This window comes from Protopterus annectens, chromosome 16.part0, assembly GCF_019279795.1.
Source record: "Protopterus annectens isolate FY-2018-M chromosome 16.part0, PAN1.0, whole genome shotgun sequence".
Classification (NCBI taxonomy): domain Eukaryota; kingdom Metazoa; phylum Chordata; order Ceratodontiformes; family Protopteridae; genus Protopterus; species Protopterus annectens.
The window spans coordinates 144,839,242-144,861,095 of NC_056750.1; the positions used below are offsets into that span (position 1 = coordinate 144,839,242).

General features: G+C 37.4%; 1 protein-coding gene across 1 annotated transcript in view; it reads left to right on the forward strand.

Moving 5' to 3' along the window:
• The window catches only part of LIG3 (DNA ligase 3), a 1,243,614-nt gene that overhangs the window by 977,490 nt on the left and 244,270 nt on the right, over positions 1-21,854 (forward strand). Inside the window, exon 21 of the mRNA XM_044058542.1 lies at positions 8,862-8,933. Coding sequence (XP_043914477.1) covers positions 8,862-8,933 — 72 coding nt within the window. The remainder of the gene's footprint in view (positions 1-8,861; positions 8,934-21,854) is intronic.

Consider the following 21,854-nt stretch of genomic DNA (forward strand, 5'->3'; position numbering starts at 1 on the left):
GTGGTCCCTAATGGCACGAGAGACACTTCTATTCCTATGTTCATATGTTAGATGGCAGGGGACTCCACCTCAGGACCTGACTTCTGGTGTAGACCGTAAGTAACTAAACACAACCTTATGAAGAAAACAACAGTCAGGTAAGAAAAGTTCGGGAGTACATTTTATCACAAAAATCCTGGTGCCTTGGCATTTTGTTTTCATGGGAGTATTAATCAGAAGCATATGCACATGAATATGTAGACGACAGGTACATTTAAAACAAACAACCAGTAGAAATGCAGTCACTAATTAAAAAAATTAAAATTAAGACTGCAAAGAGGTAGCCCCAGGCTAACCAGCTGAAGAAAAATGAATAAATTCCTTTTATTAAGTTATAGTAAAGGTTTCCAGTCAAAATCATCATTCAAACCATTATTCAAATAGGCTTTATATTTAAAGATTAGTTTTAGTACTGCTTTTGATGTATTACACTGCCTGTAGGTGGATTGGACACACTAAATTGGCCCTAGGTGTGAGTGTGTGTGCCTTCTGTGGAAGGTTGTGCGCCGGGCTGGCAACTCAACTCCGTAAAACTTCACTGCCAATCATGAGCAGACAGGTGATCCGCTGTGGCGACCCCTAACTGGGAAAAGTCGAAAGAAGAAGACAGTGCCTGTATGCATAGCCAGAATACCTAAGACATTGATCAAAGTATCTTGTGATCTGCCCTGATGGTAGGGTACACAGTGGATGGCTACAGTATTAGATCTTGATTCCTGACATTTGCCCAGTGTTTCATTATATGTATTTTAAAGACCTCTTTGTTTGCCCTATGTACCATTTTGTGTGTGAACAGTTGTATCTTTTAATGTACAATGCAGTTGTTTGTATGCAACTAAATGTTTTATTTGAATGTAAATGCTTTAATACATCTACTGTGTATTACTGGTAAGATTATCAATAGAAACATTTCTTTTGATAATCGTGATTGCATTTTATTAGTTTGCTGTGATGTTTGCTGCACTTTAAATAACAAAAACTGTAGTGTTCTACTGCTGCTTGGAGCACTTATTGCATTCTGTCAGATAGTCAGGGCTATTGTATCTACATTGTGTGGTGGTCTTGCATCTTAGCTCCAAAGCAGCCATTTTACATTAAGAAGGTTTTTTTCTGCATCCTTGTGGCAGAAGTGTACTGATCTAAACCTATCTGAGTTGGAAATTGCTAGTGGAAGTTTTATTGTGTGTTTTCTTGTTTGGTAGGTAGCTTAAAACCTGTTCCTTTTTGCCTTGCATTTGCGTGAAGCTGCTCTTCACACAGTGGCGATTAGCAGTGCCCTGCATAGACGCAAACACCTTGGAAGGTAAAATCTCCCTAGAATATCACTCGCTGAAACCATACTCAGCCCCCTCCTGCTCTAGGAGCAACTAATTTGCATGCTGAGCAGCATCACTTTGTTGCTTAACCTTAGATTACACAAAGTATAGTTCCCACTCAAAGTCTCTGTGCTTACCAGCACAGTCCATTCCTTTCCCTGATAAAACTCATACTAAGAACGTGATATTATGGATGGACAGTTTCCTACCATCTCTGTAGTCAGCCTGATGGACTTGGGCATTCTGAGGCAATGTAGAGATTCTCATGTATACTGACAACCACTTAATCATGAAACAAACAAATACTATATGTGAGAGATAGTTATACTGTGAAAATGGAGGCAAGGCTCTCACATACAGACAAATCAAACAAATCAAATGCTAAACAGGTTGTCAGCATACACACACACACACACACACACACACACACACACACACACACACACACACACACACACACATATCATTTCCCACATTAAGGATTTGACACACAACCCCACATATGCAGAGGTACTCACTAGTAACTTACCAGATCTTAGAGGCTTCTCAAATGCTGTCTTCAGAAACCACATGTACACACAACAAACAAACGACAAACACAACACACAATAATACACACACCAGTTTCTCAACAAACAAGCCCATAAGGTGAAACACCACCAAACCTAACATACTGGTCATAGGAAACTCATAGGAAACTCCATACTGAGACACACAGATGTCCCCCTCACCTGGCTGGATAAGGAGAAGTTGTGGTTAGCTGTCTGTCAGGTGCCAGGATCCATCAGATCACACAAGCACTGTAGTCACTTAGCCACATGTGGGTGTGAATGAGCGGAGATGTACCTCCCTGGACTATATGAAAAGAGACATGATTGAGCTCCCATATTTTGTGTCAAAGGCAGGTATGAGCCCAGTCATAAGCAGTATTCTACCTTCAACAAGGATGATGCTACAAAACAAACAAAAAATTATTGCCTTTAATAGCTGCCTTAACTTTTGGTGTCAGTCTAAGGGGATCCAGTATTTGTCAGTCTGGGAGGACATGATCAACATGCCACACTGTTTTTCCAGAGATGGTCTACACTCTGCACCTGTCTTCTCTAGGCTTTCAGATACTGGCAAAGGCTTTAGCCACCCCCTATAGTACCTTTTTTAAGGCATTGTCAAAGTAATCAACCTCCTAACATAACACAATCTTCTATTGATAAGCTCAAGGTACTGCTACACAATTCTAGGAGTCTAAACAAGAAACTGCACTCCCTAGAAGCACTCCTCACCTTGAAAAATGCTGACATCTGAGCAGTTACTAAGACATGGTTTAAAGCCACGGAAAGCACCATGGCTGTCTAAGACTAAAATGCCTTCCATACATACAGACCACCAACTGAGCAAGAAAGAACCAAAGAGAAGGTGTATTCATCTTCATAAGGGATAAGTACACTTCAAGACTAGTCAAACAGTACGACTCTTTCAAGCTACTCCATGTCCAACTATAACCATAGGCAAAATCCCCTACCACGTTGCTAGCTATGCGTACCTCACCACGAACCAGGAAAAACATAATGCGTACCTGGACTTAAAGGAGTCATTCACCATGCAGCCAGTATCTTACTCATGGGTAATTTTAACTTTCCTAGCATTTTGTGGGGAACATACACGACTATCAACATGCAGGCTCAGAGGTTTTTGGAGTTTTTTATTACATATATTGTAGAACAGCTACTCAGCACACCAACTAGAGGCTCAAATATCCTGGATATAGTACTCACTAACATGGAGGGAGCCTAACCCCCCCCCCCCCAGTGCAATGCCTTCTTTGGTAAGATTGGACCACAAAACAGTCTCCTATTAAGCAATGACGTAAGAAATGTAAGAGCTCCACTGAACCCAGAAAGCACAGACTCCTATGCAGAGGTCACACCAATGCCCTGTATAGCCATTTAAGCAGCTGTGAAGAATCGGCAGTACCAGACTGGATTAAACCCAGGTCTTGTCAGAAAAATAAACCACCATGGTGGACCTCTGGTTTAAACAGGCTGTACAACTTAAGAAACAAACAAATGTCCAGAAAAAGCAGGAACAGGCTCAACAGAGGAAGAAATCACTCACTCATCTAAGCAAACAAATCAGAGAGCTAGTCAAGTCCTCAAAAGGAAGTTATGAATCAAAAATAGCCTCCCTAGCCAAGGAAAAACACTAAACATTTTTTAACCACATCTGAAATCTTAAGAGGGAATAAGCTATGCCCACACCTGGTTGTGGATGGCACCACTTATACTCAGTCAGAATAAATATCCAACCTGCTAGCTGATGGATTTGGATCAAACTTCATCTCCTCCCCATTCCCACCGGTCGTCCCCCAAAGTATACCTGCCACCATTCCTGAACTTAGTATCTCAGAGAGCAGTGTCATTTCTGCACTCTGTAAGGCTAAAAACAAGGCATCAATGGGCCCTGACACCATCACAGTTTCCCTTTAAGTAACTTAAAACATGGTCTAGCAGACCCACTTGGATCCCTATTTAACCACAGCTTCCAGACAGGCTGTTTTTCAGCTGAGTGGAGGACATCAACAGTTCTTCCTATGCACAAGGGGGGGACTATCAACTGACCCAGGGAATTATAGACACATAAGCCTGTTTGGCCTCATTTGTAAGGCCATGGAAAGAATCATCGTGGACCTTATCAACAAGGATATAGGTAATCTCCAGACTCTGGACCCAACCTAGTTAGGATTTGTTAAAGGTAGATCATGTCTGTTAAATCTGGTTGACATCTTTGAGAGGGTTACCAAGGCCATGGATGATGGAATGACTGGATACTGCCTACCTTGACCTGGCCAAGGCATTTGATACAATTCCCCACTCAGGTGTTGTAGAGAAACACTCTCAACTGGGCATAAACCCTATATCAGCAGGTGGGTAGCCAGATGGCTCACTGACAGGACAAATACTGTCAAAGTGGGTGAATTAATCTCTAGTAAGAGGTCAGATACCAGCGGCGTACCACGGTGTTCTGTACTAGGCCCTCTCCTGTTTAGTATTTATTTTTCAGAAGTCAAGGCAAATGTAGATGGCCTTTGACTGACCAAGTTTGCAGATGACTGCAAATTGGGGGCAATCTTTGAATCTCTGAGCAATACTGATATACAGCAGAAAGGATTAACGTAGAATGATGATTGATCCAGTGGTTTGTGATCTGGGTACTCAGGTTGATAGTAACCACCATGTGTCCACAATGATAAGAAAGACCTTCTATGTGACTAATATAACTAATGGCATGGCATTCAGATTAAAGAACGTTGCAATTCCATTGTACTCGGCCCTTATCAGACCAATAATTGAGTACAGTGTGCCCATTTGCATGTACGTCACCAGACATGTGCAACAGCTGGAGTGACCCCAGAGGTTTCTCATCGGGAAGATGCAGCGTATAAAACACAAGTCCTATGTGGAAAGTCTGAAAGCCCTACCACTGTATTCTGCCTCCTGCAGACTACTAAGTGGCAGTCTGCTTTTGGCCTACAGGGCAGTCTCCAATCCAGCCCTGATAGAAATGTTACAAATAGGGATCTTAACCTTGTCTCTGACATAAATCATGTTAGAGAGAGAGAGCTGTGTCTCTCAGAGAATAACCCTTCTCTGGGACAAGCTTTCCTATTCATGTGAATCAAAGCCCTTCCCTGACCCTCTTCATGCACAACCTAGATCAATGGAGGAGTAATCGTAAATTTACTCCTGGGGTGGCCAGTATCGCATAGGCTCATACCTCTGTGAACTTCATTCACTTAGCTAGTGAAAATTGGGAATTCGGGTTAAATGTGGCTAGCCTTGTAATCTCCTATGAACCTGTATGAGTTGACAAGGCTCTTTTACAAATCTTACATCTGTCACAAGGAATAGTCCCCAAAGGGAGATCACCCAGGATGAACTAATACCGAGAAAAGCAGAACATGAGAAGCCGACATATTGCACAAATTCCAACTCCTCTTAAATGGAAAAATTGCCTTTTAGGAATAATTCTACATAAAGGAGAATATGAAATAACAATATGCCAGTATTCTAACACTAACATTTAAAAAAAACTGTGAAAAACCTCTGTAAGTAGTTAGAGATAACATGGGATATATGCAAATGACCCCTTAAGGGCATCATGTATTTCACCTATATGGCAGTGCCAATAAAGCCAAACCCCACTAGACTGCCGTGTAGCTGAAACACCTGATGTCCTTAAGGGATCATTTGCATATATCCCATTTTATCTGTGATGCAAGAGCTTTCAAGGAATCACACAGTAGAAAGTCTAGCAAGAAAGGTGTACTATTGGATTTCTACTATTGAACATATGTAAATAAGCATTTACCATGCATTTGTGTACAATTTGATTTAAACTATGGAACATATGTAAGTGAGTAATTACTATGTTTCTACATCTTATTTGAAATGTATTTCATGGATTTGTGCTTCCTTTCACTATCTATCTGTATTTTTCTGGAACTTTTCTCCCCAGAACTCCATTGAAAATGGGCCCCAGCGGCCCACTGTAGCTTGACTAGATTTTCCTTTTCATTTTTACTGATTAGTTTTTCTGTGTGACCTTGGTACTCATTGTTTTAGTTACACTGTAAGTAGTTAACAAAACATGTAGTGCATGGAGCACTCTGATTAAACTCCAAAAAAGAAGTCTAAATCCTATCCTGGTTCTGCACTACAATAGTGAGATATGCAGCCTTAACATTAAGTGTCTGTTAGGCTCTGTTAACATCGTATCTGCGGTAAAAGCAGACGGTGCTGACCAGTAAACAATAACGTCAGAGCATGAATCAGCATCGTTTCAACTCCCTGTTTTGCCTGCTGTCTACTGAAATACACACATTATTTTGAATTAAATTGTTTCCCCTTACACAGGGAATATGTAATACATCAGCGATTTCCTGACTGCCTTACTTACTGTCAGAACAATGCTGCATGTTTTTTAAGATAAATCTTGAGGTGAATTTTTTAGCAGCCATATCTTGGAACACATAGTAAAATGGTTACATTTGCCAGCTCGCTCATATTTCTCGTTACTCTTTCACGTCTTATCAAAAAAGTGTATTTTGTCACAGAAGCATCTGTTTTAAGTGATGTTGCTGTATCCTGTCTCAGTACTTTTTGTTCATGTTTCAAAGTTGTTCTTTCAACACCATTCAGAGAACCTAGTCATATCTGTCTTAACCTAGTTTTATATATATATATATATATATATATATATATATATATATATATATATATATATATATATATATATATATATATATATATATATGTATGCGTGTGTGTGTGTGTGTGTGTGTGTGTGTGTGTGTCTTTATTATTTGTAAATTCAATGAATTAGGTGTATTTTTCCTAGCACTGTAAAGTTCTCTGTAGTGGATAGAATCGAAGAGATGTGGAATGCTGTGACTAGAAGCATGCAGTGTATTTTAACAACAGCTGGTTTTCTATTTTTTTATGTATAACCCAGTCTTTACAGTTTACATTGAAGCACCCATTAATGTGAAATGAAAAATCAGACGAATTTCTCAAAGATGCTGCAAATCTTATACTCCAAGGAATCCAAGTAGCTCAAAAAAATCTCCAGAATTTTCTCAGATCACCTTGACAAACAAAAATCATCTGTGTAGCTGACATACTTTATGGCACTGTTTGAAAAAAATATCAGGTAGATACAAAGCCTCTCAAAGTTCCCCATAAAAATATTGATGTAAGTGTGTGTGTGGGGGGGGGGGTTGACATAGACACCCAGATTTGCAAGAGGGAGGCCTCTGAATTATTTTAACTATAAACAAACCTTCCACTTGCAGGCTTAACCTGTTATGTGGTAACAGTTCTTAGTCTGGGTAGAGTGATTCCCCACACCACCCTGTTTTGTTAGCTTATATGTAGTCTTCACGTGCCTCAGATGCTTGTAATCCTTGGGCCTCAGTTAATTCATGGTCACAATGTATGTTTTAGCTGCTTGTTTGTGTCATTATGTCATGGAAGGCAGGACTGTGTTCCATCACTGGCTGTTGAGCAGTTCCTTAAAGGATTGTTGCATTTTTTGTCCACCTTTGAAGAGCCCTTCCTTGCTGTAAAACTTGAACTTCATGTTAGACAGGGTTATATTTTCCTAGTAGGTTAGTGATGTTGAAGTTTGTTTTTTGTGGCCATCACCTGTTTAAGAGACATAAATAACCTATGTTTCCTTTTCAAGGTGGTTTTGGAAGTTTAACTGACCCATTCTACAGCAGCAGAAACCAGGAATGATATGGCCCTTCACAGCCAGGGCCTGCATCCATAGCTCAGGTATTACCTAGATGGAGGGGGTCATGCATTTTGGAGAATGGACCAGGTGTTCATCCAATTGTTTCAGGCTAGTGTATGAACATTAACATGGGACTTGCACAGAAAAATCACAATCCTTCCAACTTGAGGTCTGAGTCATTCCCAGAAGTACTTGTCTGTTCAGTAGGCTTCACACCATCGTGAATGGGGACTTATTTTCTGTTGCATCAACTTGCATGCTGTAAGTGGGTATGGCAGATCAGATTCAAGGGGTGTGCACATTCTGAGGCTCCTACACCCAACCTCACTCAGCATTTACACATAGCTCTGAAATGTAGGTATATATAACCCGTTTAGTATTTTGAATGGTTTTCCATATTTTTCTTTCAAAGTAGCTATGCAGTAGTATTAATAAGTGTAGCTATTGCAGTATAGTGATGCTAGTGGAGATCTTGCATATTGTTAACTATAACTTGTGTCTTTCTAATTCTTTAACTTATCTTTTGCACGCTGAAGGTTTTCTCCGTAGACCTCCCCTCAGTCTATTCCTGGAAACAAAAATAGTATTGCTACTGCTGCTACTACTACTACTGATAACAACAATATTAATAACAGTCGCCAAGTTTACAGCTGTTAAGGGCAGTACCGTGAGTGTCACTTCACCAAGAGATAGCAGATGTTTCTTCATGGTTTCAGAATAAGATATGAAATGGCAACTAATGATGGATCCTCTTAGGTTAGTGGCACTAAAAATGCGTTCTTTTTGCTGAAAGTGAAAATTCTACTTCCATTAATAGATCCATGAGATGAGGATGGCTGTTGGGTGTAGAGAGTTCCTAGTCTCACATCCCAGCCTTCTGTTCTTTCAGGAAATTTCTGAGATTCTGGGTCTGCCAGTTTCATTTCCAGCTTTCAGATGCATTGTTGATGTGTCTGCTGCCCACAGAGTATTAACACAACTGCTGACTCTAGTATTTGTGTACTTTAGGGTGTGACAGGTTCAGATACTTGCATAACCAAATGATTTTCCCAGGTGCATTATTCTGAAAACTGGTACAGAAAGCATTGTGTGTTAATAGGCACCAGTCTCTGTATGTTCTGTCCTGCAGCAGGAGACAACAAGATCTGTTTTGGAAATACTGTCGTACCTGTACTTTTTCATTCCTGCTTTCTGTCATTCTTCTGAATCTTTCAGATGAAGTCTCCAGTGCTCATTTCCAGCAATGGGCAGAGCAGGGGCCATTCCACAGTGACACCTGACAATAAGGTAATGGCATGCTTTCTGTTTCATATTTGTCCTGACTCTGTTAGGATTACAGCAGAAAACTCGACCTGCAAACCTTGGGCTGAACAATAAATCATTTTAAGTATTATTAATGTTCTGGTTGGTTACTAATTGTTAATGTATTACAAGTTACTGATGGTGTTGCCTCGCTTGAATGGTTTATGAAATATGGTTTGTCTCACATATCTAAATTCTGTTTGAAAAAGAAATAAAGTGACACAATAGTAGAAGACATATTTCATATGAAAAGTCTGTAATTATCTTGAATTTGTTGCTGAAAAGAAGGTGCAAGAATGAAAAATTGCTTTTGACATACTCAACTCACAGATGAGAACATATATTCCTGAAAATCCCTACTATTTTACTTTATTTAGATTTTTTTTCTTGTTTAAGATCCAGTAAATGTGTTTTTAGGGGTGACCTATGGCCACTGGCTTGCTCAGCTGATCGCTTATAGTCGCAGAGTATGTAAGTAGAGGGTGTTGGAGTCAAATCTGGGTCTTTTGAGTTTAAGAAGTCTTTTTTTTTTTTTTTTTACTTCAGTGCCAGATATCTGATTTTTCGCTGTTGTGTTTTTTAGTAATGCATTTGTGCATGGTTATTCATGTGTAAACATTTTTTCTGTCATGATATCTGTAACACAGGATTCAGTGAGAATGTCTTACTGGATGTTTTGACACTGTGCAGTGGTGTATAATTAGTTCTATTAACTGACGTTTTAGCCTGTAAAGTGTACCCTTTGGCTTTTTTTTTGGAGAAATCTTGAGCAGATAGAGAGAAAATGTCATGGTTTACGAAGATAATCAATGGCAAACAGTGTTAAAATAAATACATTAAATACAATATACAAAATGTAGTGAAGTATATCACCTTTTACACAAAGACTTTTGAGGTGGATAACACCCTGGGACTAATGCTGGTAGGGTTATTGTGCCAGCTTGCCAAAAGCTAATTGCACAGAAGGCAAGTTGAGTTGTCTTGAGTTGTGTTATTTCCTGTGTTGGGGGCCCACTGTACACATGCTAGACTTGCATTGCCAGATTGAATACAACATCCACTGTGGTTACTATAAGACAACAAAGGCAGTGATCTCTTTTGATGGAGTTGCATTTTTACACAAATAGTTAAGCTCTTTATTGTCATACAACAAGGAGGGTGGCCACAGTGGTACAGCGGTTAGCATTGCCGCCTCACAGCAAGAGATTCTGCGATTCAATTCTTGGCTGGGGTACCTTCTGTCCTCCCTGTGGTCATGTGGGTTTCCTCCGGGTACTCCGGTTTCCTAGTAAAACAAATTCACGGAAGGTGCAAAAAAATTTACTATAACCAAGTACAAAGCACCTCGGACCTAGAACGTAAATCACGAACAGTTTAATTATAGCAACACCACACAAAATAAACACTAGCAATGTTGAATAAATGTTTTCGTTCTCAACTCCGGTTTCCTCCCACATCCCAAAGACATGCAGTAGATGGATTGGACACTCTAAATTGGCCCTAGGTGTGAGTGTGTGCCTTCTGTGGAAGGTTGGGCGACGGGCTGGCAACTCGACACCATAAAACTCCACTGCCAATCATGAGCAGACATGATCCGCTGTGGCGACCCCTAATCGGGAAAAGCCGAAAGAAGAAGAAGAAGAAGAATTGCCATACAACAAGGAGGACTGCACTTTTCAGTCATGTTCTTGTAACTATTTGATCACTGCTCTTCATAACAGCAGTTACATAGGCATCAGAATAAAAGGACTGTTGCTTCCATTCTTTTCTCTCTACTTGGGTCGGATTTTTCTCAATGTTAGTAATTCAGCTGATATCATTTTGGTTCATTTACATTCCAGTTCATGGTCCATTTGTATCAGCAGAAAATAATCTTTGATGCAGAAACTTGGTCCTGGCATGTGATTTCCACCTTTTAATTTTCATGTTTTATTTCCTACCTGTGGCAAGTGTAACAGAAGAACTTGCTTTCAGGATAAAGCAAGACTGTTAAATACTGAATCTACTGGTTTAATTTCTCCAAGTCTTTTGGGTTTCTAATGGGTGTGGACCCCATTCCTAAGTCAAGGTATGATTAATGTTCATGAAATTAATATTTTTTCAATCTTTGATGTTAACCAAAATTGCTCTTCGCAGCACCTGCAGTGTGCCTAGAATTGACTCCTCTTGTGATTCATACATAATTACATGTACTGGTAGCATATCTAAATAAGGCTGTAATTATTTTTTATGACATCCATTGCTCCTACTACTGTTGGAACTGTCTGGGTATCCTTCTTTCACATTGCCCTTATTTCTGCCTGCAAATCCTGGTATTTTATGACTTTGTGTTTCTCTGTACGCAAGACAGTATAATCACTGGGTGTAGCATTAATTTCAATGATCAGTGCTACGTTTGTCTTCTTTTCATGGACTGCTATATGTTTTTTTCACCTCTATTTTTTCAACCATTGGTAATGAGTGATCCCATGTGACATAAACATCATCATTTTCTATAATGCTTTGTGTTTTATGATTCCAATGTTTCTCAGCTACTTCAGTATTGTAATGTTTGCACTGTCCAACAGTCTTGCCACATTATTATGCCTTTCAGTATACGGGCCCTGTGCCGTTAGTGTATCACATACAGCAACCAGATATGTAACAGTTTCCAGTTCTGTTTTACAGAACCTGCGTTTGTCTGTTTCTTCTACATGTTCAATGGGCTTTGTAAACCTAAGTGTACATAGTCCACTGTTCTGAGCTACTAATATTAACCTTTCATATTTTGGTTTAAATTAATTTCTTAACCATTCCTGTGTCAGATCCTGTTCAGCATGAGGGTGTTCCATGAAGTTTGTGTACTTGCAACTATATTTTTGCCTTTTCCACATTTCTTGCCTTCTCATCTGATTCTTCTCCTTATATTCTTTCTTTCGTTTTCTGACAAATTCAGTTGCTGTCTGATTTTTATTTATTTCTTGTTTGGTTTCCATTCCTGCTTGACTCCGATATGCTTCTGCTAAACTAAGCTGACAAGTCATCCTAGATTTGTTCTCTTCATGTTTCAGAACTTTCACTATGTTTGGATCTGATGAGGTCATCAGATATGCATGCATTCCTATGATTTCAGAGCTGTACATGTAATCAATTTTGAGGAAGCGCATACCTCCTTCAGAACAGGGACATATAATATTGGTATGTACTGATTTTTATGTATCATTTGATAAGCTTGAAGCATTTTTCTTGTTTTCCTGTCCAACTGATACAGTACATTTTGGGGCCAGTCAGTCACCCCAAAGCTGCAAGTTAGAACAGGAAGAGCAAATTGGTTTATAGCCTGGACTTTGTTCTTAGATGTGAGGGCTGATTTCACTATTTATTTTAGTCTTCTAAAATATTCTTTACTGAGTTTTTTTCACGTATTCATGTTTTATTGTCTATCCTTCATCACTTCCCAAATATGTATACACTCTGTACTGCTCAAGTTCCTTTATATCACATCACTGTCCAGGCTTATGTTTTCTTGATGCTGCAGCTTTCCTGCACACTTATGCACCAGTTTATTATACGTTTTTTATTCTTTATGCTTTTTCCCCTAACAGATTTGTTTTTCAATTGAATTGTACAAGTTATAGGTCACATTAAGGTGGGAAAACATTTGAAATGATTTATTGTGGTATCATTTTTTATATCATAAAAATTTGGCATTTTAATAGGGGTGTGTGAACTTTTTATATCCATTGTATGTCATTATTTTAGCTTTTCAAAAATATTCTACCAAAAAAGTATACAAGAGCAAATGGAAGAGGTTTTCCATTCACGTGTTCATGTTTTATTGTCTATCCTTCATCACTTCCCAAATATGTATACACTCTGTACTGCTCAAGTTCCTTTATATCACATCACTGTCCAGGCTTATGTTTTCTTGATGCTGCTGCTTTCCTGCACACTTATGCAACCAGTTTATTATACGTTTTTTATTCTTTATGCTTTTTCCCCTAACAGATTTGTTTTTCAATTGAATTGTACAAGTTATAGGTCACATTAAAGGTGGGAAAACATTTGAAATGATTTATTGTGGTATCATTTTTTATATCATAAAAATTTGGCATTTTAATAGGGGTGTGTGAACTTTTTATATCCATTGTATGTCATTATTTTAGCTTTTCAAAAATATTCTACCAAAAAAGTATACAAGAGCAAATGGAAGAGGTTCTCCATTTGGGTGTCAGATAAGAAAATTGAGCCTTTTTTGCCCCGATTTCTGCTATTATTCATTTTTTGACAACCCTTTATAATGAAGGAGCAAGTTTCTCTACAATTAATTTTCAGTTGGCATCAGTTTCTAATTTTCATACAGGGAACACATCTTTTTCTTTGGCTTCCTCTAGATTGTGTAAAGCTTTTATGAAAGGCATCTTTCTTCTGATACCTCTGGTTAAAGACCCATCACTGCCTTGGAATCTAACAGCTGTACTTGAAGATTTAACACAGAAACCTTTTGAACCATCAGACAAATCTGATCTAAAATATCTGTCATGGAAGACTGTTTTCTTGGTAGCTATAACTTCAGCAAAAAGAATATTGGAACTTCAGGCTCTTTCGTTTAAAACTCTTTACATTCTTATTAATAAAGATAGGATTTCCTTATGGACTAACCCTTCTTTTTTTTCTTTTTTTTTTTTTTTTACTCAAATGATTTTTATTTTGATGAAATAACACAATAATTTAATACATTCATAGCATTCAATAACTATTTACGGTATTTACATTCAGCCTGACAAAAAGGGTTCAAATAAAAACATTTGTAGTTAAATAATAAGTTAATATATAAACTATGATTGTTAGGAAGAGTTTGGTTCCATCTGTAGGTTATCAATCAAATTCAAAACTTTTCTCCATGGACTACTAACCAATGGCTTAGGAAAAGTTCTTAACTCTTTAGTTCTTTTCTCTATTAGTTTGCCTTTCTTCAGTGATGATAGGAATTCCTCCATTGTGGGTGCTACATCAGAGTTCCATCTTCTATTCATACATTTTCTGGCTATTGCTAACATTGTCCACAACAAATGCAGGTCATCTTTCTTCATATTATTACTATTAACAACATTCAATAAAATTAAAGACTTTGTCAAAACTAATATATCAGTATAGATAGCTTTAAGAAATTTGTTAATCTCATTCCAATATGGTTTAATATTAGTACAGTCATAAAAAATATGAGACCAGTCAGCATTAGTGGACAGATGACGTCTCCAACATAACTTGCTGTTTGAAGTGTTCATATTTGAGAGTTTCTCAGGTGTCAAAAAGGATCTATGTAGAAATTTCCAAATGAAAAGCCTCCAGAATTGTGAGTAAGAAGTTAGTTTAACTGAAAATAAAAAAAATGTTTTATCTTCCATTGATAATGATACTTGAAACCCTTTAGTTAGGTATTGCCAGTAAGAATCTTTAGGAGCTGTCTTATAGACAAAGTGTTATATAGATATGATTAATTCTTAACATTGATATTATTATATAGAATTCCAAAAATCCAGTTTATGATTTTTGGAACGGTTTTGAAGGATGAGTTATGTATTATTCTACACAGATCCTTAGTGTATGCTGTGACACTCTGAAGAACAAACCAGTCATTTGGGGATAGGCCATAGGTTGACAGTGTACTTTGTGTGTTCAAAGTCTGTTGGTTTTCAATGCATTGCAACCAACAAAATAGGCTATTTTTTTCCCATAAACCAAAAATCTCTCTATATGTTTTATCAGGGAAATTCCTTGTAATAGTAAATGGTATTAAAATTCTATGCCACAGTTTTATATCTAAATTTGTGTTGATGATAAAGCAAAACGATAGACCACCACAACAACAGAGTCCTCGGTTAAGCAAATAAAAGATATAGCAAATAGAAAAACTTTGGACTCAGCACGACTGTAGAATGAAATTAAGAGTTTATTAGGTAAGCGCTTTCGCGTACCTTTCAGTACGCTTCCTCAGACCATGAAAATAGTAACAAAACTATATGCTCTTATATAGCAGCAACAAATGCAATAATTGTTTAAAGCAATAAGCTTAATGAGCAATTAATTAAGAGCAAATAGAAACGCTAGCTTAAAAATGCACTACAATTTAAAAACATATATTCATCAGTGGTATAAAAATAGCTATGAAAAACAGTATAAAAACTAGTAACACAAACATGAAATGTATGCATACATAGTAGAGAAACTTAACTACTATATTTCTTCATACTAAAACCATCTCAAGACATTTGTTTAATCTGAAGGTGCATATAAAAATGTTTAAATAAAGTGCATGTGCAATGAATTGATGAACAGTTTAAGAGAAAATTTAACATATAAAAAAGACACCTACACAGAATATGACAATATAACAAAGTAAATATCAAATATATGCCATTTTTCAACGTATAAAAATGAAAATAAAGCAAAATAACTTAATATATTGATAAAAATGTACATGTACATGTCAATGGAGAAACCTAAGTGAAGCTATGAGCTTACAAACCCAAACAAAAATAACTAAGGAAGAGAAAAACCTCATGCAGGAGATGTTCTTGTATAGTGGTATAGTACCATAGATACTATAGGTATGTTCTTCCTAAAGCTCATCTACGTGTGTTAAGGTAGGGTTTTATAGAAATATATAGGTTTAGGCCTGGAGGGTAATGCCCTTTTAACCTCAATATCCATTTTAGTTCCTTTAATTCTAACAAATTCTGGTAGTCTCCACCTCTAACGTTGGGTTCTACAATTTCTAGCACCCTGAACACAAAGGAATGACTTGAAAAACATTGCACATGTTTAGCCAAAGCGTTTAGTTCATTCAATTTCTTTATATCATATGTATGATTGTAAATCCTATTTTTTAACTTGTGTTTCGTGAGGCCTACATAAAATGCAGGACAATGTACACACGTCGCTAAATAAATTAACCCTGAACTATCGCAAGTAGCAAAAAACCTAGGTTTGAAGGTATATTTTATTTCTGGATGTACATATGTTTGTTCTTTAGTGATGAACTTACAGTAACTGCAATGTTTGCAAGGGAAAGTACCCAATACTTCTTGGGGTTGCGGTTTGGTGGAAATTGGCCTGTCACAAAGCAATCTTTTGAGATTTCTGTTATTCCTATATGTAAAGTGAGGAGCATTTCCTACCAGTTGTTGTGTGAAGGCATCTGTCATAAGCACCTTCCAATTATTATTTATTATCTCTCTAATGTTACAGCTATCATTGGTATAGGTTGTGACGAAGCTCAACTTTCCTGAGGAAAGGAAAACATTTTTGGTACCTGTAATGTGAGGGCAAGCATGTGTTGTACGTGCTGGTGACACTACATCTTTTAACATTTGCGCCCTAATTGTTCTTACTAAATTAACATCATACTGTCTGTCTAGAAATAGACGTTCCAGTTTATCTGCCTCTAAAAACAAATCTGCTGGGTCTTTGCAGATTTTCAATAGCCTGATAAACTGACTTTTAACTATGCCCTTGTATACATGGCGTGGGTGCATGCTATCATAGCGTAGTATGGTATTCCTCCAACAAGTTTTTCTGAACAAAGTAGAGCTTAAATAACCATTCCTTATATCCAAAGTCACATCCAAAAAATTAACCGATTCAAATGAGGTCTGTGCTGTGAATTTAAGGAAGGTAGTGGTGGTTTCCAAATAACTCTTAAAAACAAGGAATTCCTCTATAGAGCCTTCCCAAATCAATAGAATATCATCGACAAAACGATAATAAGCTATAACTTTCTTAAAAAGAAGGTGAGTAAAGACATAATCCTTCTCCCATTTATACATTACCAAGTTTGCATACGTGTTTGCACAAGGGGTGCCCATAGCTACCCCTGAGGTCTGTAGGTATAGGCACCCCTCAAAGGCAAACACGTTATTGCTCAAAACAAGGTCCAACAGTTGACAAATTAAAATAACATCTTTCCTTTTCACTTGTGGGAAAGCTGATAACAATTCTCTTACAGCTTGTATCCCCTCAGCATTAGGTATGGACGTAAATAAACTATTTACGTCCATAGTAACTAAAAGGTGTTGTCCCTTGACCAATGCTTTATCAATGGAATTAAAGGACTCCAAAAGTTGATAGGTGTCTTTAAGTATACTGGGAATTTCATTCATTAAAGGTCTCATAGTTTTTTCTAAGTATACAGAAATATTCTCAGTTACCCCATTCTCAAGCTTCTAGCTACAATGGGTCTTAATGGCGGGGGAAAAACACCTTTGTGCATTTTTGGTAATACTTTAATTAAAGGCACCTGTGGATTATCTACCGAAACATATTCATATTTTCATTCTACAGTCGTGCTGAGTCCGAAGTTTTTCTATTTGCTAAATTTGTGTTAATGAATTTTCTAAATACATCCGAAATATTGCTTTTTAGTGTTAGTTTAGTTAATTTTGATGTACTATACTGTAAATTTAAACTTAAATAGTGCCATATCTTGTTGTCTTTGTCAGTTGCCAAAGCATTCTTTGATAAACAATGTTCATTTATTAGTATAATGGAGTGTAACTGATTCCAATTGGAAGAGTATCTAGGATTTATCCAATTCATCACTATTTTAATTATAGATGCCTTTATATAAGTTTCAAACTCTAGGAATTTTAACCCCCCTTGTTCCCATTTTCTGATATGATGAGAATATGCCAGTCTATTTCTTTTGGGGTACCATAGGAATTTCATCAGCGTTGAAGTGACTTCTTTAAGGATTTTCTTTCCTGGTGGAAGTATAAGGGCTTGTGCTATATATAAAACCTATCATTAAATGTTATAAACAAATTATTCCATTTGCTTATCAATGTCTTGATTAAGTCTATGGCTTTAACATAGTTAAGCCGTAATGTTTCCTCTGTATTCCTGCCTAGGACTATTCCTAAATAGTCTAGAGTTGAAACTTGGTTTCCAGTTATATGATTAACTGGAACCTGCATGTTTTTTTTTATTTAATAATAAATATTTTGATTTAGATTAGTTAAAGGAGAATTGTTACTATATCCACTTCACCTAACACTTCCTTAGAGTTGGGTAAGATAATTAAAACATCATCAGCAAACATCATTATTTTAGAAATATATTGGTCATATATATTTATACCTCTTATCTATGGGTTACATATTAAAATGGCAAGTATTTCTATGGCCAGAGAAAATAGGATAGGGGATATGGGACATCATTGTCTAGTACCTGTAGTGATTTGGATTGCTTTGGAAGTCAGGGGACCTAATTTGACATATGCTAGATTATTTTCATATATTTTCTTTATCATTGTTGTAAAAAGGGGGGGGTCAAATAACTGTAAGACTTTAAATAAATAACCCCAATTTAAGGAGTCAAAGGCCTTTTGAATATCTAGACCTGTTATCAATGCTTCATGGATTCCTCTATTGAGGTAATCTGTCAGAGTTAATACTCTTTTAATATTATCCTGTGTATGCCTGTTATGTATGAAACCAGTTTGGTCTTCATTGATTATTTTAGATATGGGTATTTTCAATCTATAACTGCAACCATTCCATCCACTTACCAGTTTTCTTTCCAAAATTTTCCTTTAGTACATGCTTCACCTCCTTGATGTGCACAAACTACATTTTTACCTTCACAGGACAAAATAATTTAGAAAATCAGACCAACTTGTGTGTGTCTTTCTCTCCAAAACACCTAGGTCCTCCATTTTGTAAAGTCACCCTAGTTAAAAGGATTACAGACTGTATTTCATGGATTTACTCTCAAAAAGGTATGACATTACCTAAGCCTCTCCGAACTCATTCAACCAGATCCATGGCTACTTCATCTGCCTTTTGGGCAAGAACGTTGATTGAGGATGTTTTTGCTGCAGCTGCATGGTCCAAGACTCATATCTTTGTTTCTCATTACAAATTAGATATAATTTCCAGAAACAGAGCTGTCTTATGTTTGGCAGTGACTGGAATATCCTTCCATGAGGGCCACCCAAGATCACTGTAGCTGGGGAACTCTGTCCCATGCATTGAGGAAGAATAAAAAGGACAACATCACATTTAAAAGTGTGTACTCACCATAACTAGGCATCTTCCTCAACTTCCCTCCCATCCATCCCCCATCCTTTTTTCCTGGAGAGACCTATTGGACTATATTTGGAACCTACATTTCCAAGTTTGAGCCCTGCCTTTCTATCAGCCTATAGCTGTTTCTGTTAAACTATAGGGATATATGGCAGCGAACTCGATCTGAAGTAATGAGGATTGAGTAGGGCATTATGGGTAGAATGAGGAGCTCGAGAACTGGATCTGAAGTCTGGTATATGCTGCTGAGTAAGACCCGAAGATTGGATCTGTACCCCTACTTTGAGGAAGAACGAAAATGGACAATACAGATGCCTAGTTGTGGTAAGTACATAACTTTTAATTTTTCACAAGAAAAAGTAGGAGTGTTGAAATGTTTAAGCCATTATCTTCATCCAAAATATTATGCAATAGCTTTCATACTTTTTTGTATCTTTTCACTAAGAACATTCAGCACGTAAAATATTCTGCCATCACTTTTATGATGTATATCTTCTATCAATATAAAATAGCTGCTTCTTCATAAGCTCTGCTCCATTCATCCCACAAATTTGCCAATAAACTTGACATACATCTCCTAGCTAATATGCTCTTACTAGAAATTATTACAGTCGTTCTGTAAGCTTTATTTTGAAAATCCTTATTATTGAAAAAGATGTCTAGCTTGCAACAGTTCCCCATACAGCAAAGATCTGTTAGTATGATTAGCATGAAAACCTTTTGTATATACAAAACCACTAGGAGCAGTAGGCTAAGGTACAAATTCTAATTAATGACTTTCTGTATGTAGCCTCATTATGTACCTTCCAAAAATTCTTCTCCTTAAAATTACTTTCATATAGAAATTGCAAGCCAGATATATTGGTTAAAATTTCAGAAGAATTTAAGACCTATTGACTTTGAGTGCTCCCTGCGCAAGCAAAAGATTGTTGATAATATTGAAAAGAAACAGTAACACATTATGTTCGTCATGTTGATCACTGCTGCAGTAGGCTTAGCTTCATAGGTTATGTCCTGCATAGGATATAACAGCCAGACAGCTTTCAGAATTTCTGGGCACCTTCCACATGCCGAAACAGTTAGTCTTCCCAAGCTAAGCTGACAAAGTCTGATTTGAGCATCACGTGTTCAGAACTTTCCAGCCGCTGAGTAGAGCACTTCCCTGTGGGTTTTCAAAGATCAATGATCAGCCAGTGTTGTTCTGTGCTGTGCAGGTAAATTCCCTTCAAGGAAGATCCTTCCGCATTAGCCTTTTTCTTGTTTGAAGTTGGTTTTCTGTTAGCGAAAGTACTTTTAGCTAAGGGAAAGTATTTTTATTGACTGTCTCACAACTTTTATGTACTTTTAAATGGGAATGCACTTCTTTACTTTACAGTTTGAAAGTTCTTTAAAATTACATCCTATTCATTCAATCCATCCGATCCAACGTATGGGTCCTCGAGTCCCAGCTCTGATCTGATCTGGTCGATTTAGTGCTCCAGCTTCGAGCCCTTCCCGCAGATTTTCCCATAATACCCTACTTCTCCCTGACTAACCCAAATCTCGTGTGCCACCTGTTGAAGTAACACATATCTTGGCAGGTAAATGCTTTGCCTCTTATTTGTAGTTAGAAATTAATTAAAATAGCTATCAGTGGTCCTTTGACCTTGTTATACAACAGTTTTGGTTTAAAACAATTAGGATAGTTGCTTATCTTTGTTTAGATGTTTGAGGATTGTTTTCTGCCCTTACTCTTATGTCCTCATTCCATCTTGTTACCTTCATTTTAGGATAGTTTATATAGTTATTATAGTTTTTACAGTTTATTATATAGTAGGATTTAACCATGGAGCGAACTACCAGTCTCTGAGTCAGACCTTCTTCCAATCACAAAAAGAAAAAATTAAGTAAGCTTTGCCACAGTAGCAGGCTGGTAATTTGCCTTAGATGCAGGTGGGTCACTGCTGTGACCAAAGCTGGTTCTTCAGACCACTCATCTTTTACTTCAGATCTCTCTAGCATAGTCTGTGTAGCCACTGTGGACCAGAAGTTAGCCATGTCCTATGCGGTTGTTGGGGTCCCCACAGTGGATAAGGGAGAGCCACTTTTGTTGGGTATGGGAGAAGAAGCAGGGAATGTGCCTCTACTTAGTCAGAATGTTCTGCCCATCCCTGGAGAAAGCTGTTGCTGACAATATTAGGTCTGTTTCTTCAGACGTTCCAGTAAAAAAGAAACATAAACTAGATATACTTCCCCTCCTGAGTATTTTTCTATGGACAGGAGTTATTTGGTGTGCTTGCTCATGATCTTGTACAGGCTCTTGCCCCTTCTTATAAGGTGGTTCCTGGTAAAAGGAAAAGGGATTCTTCTTTCTATGAGAGGTTTAAGAGTTTGAATCTATAGAGGCAGTCTCTTATTTTTGGGTTCTAGAGAAAAAAAAAACATGGAGACAGATGGATTGGCTTAAAGTAAACTTGGATATCGCTTTAGCCATAACAGTTTAAGGAACACAGAGTTTTTTTCTCCTTAAGTTTCTGATTCAGATACTTAGGAAGGTATGGCGAGTGAGTCTCCCTGAGAGAGATTCTCATTTTCAGAGACTATTTTCAGGAAGAACCAATGTTTTCAGCGGGAAAATGCTGAGGTTTTTCAGTCCCAAAGAAAATATGATTTGTTACAACTGTATTTTCCAGAACCATCACCTATTCCTCCAGTACTGTCGGTCTTGGAGGATGTTTATGTCATAGCCTGTGGTTTTCCTGAGATTCAGCCTGCTGCCACTGAGAAAGCAGATAGGTTGTATAAAGTTCCTCAGTCTTTTAAGTTTTTATAAACCAGTCTCAGATCTGACCCAGCAGCTATG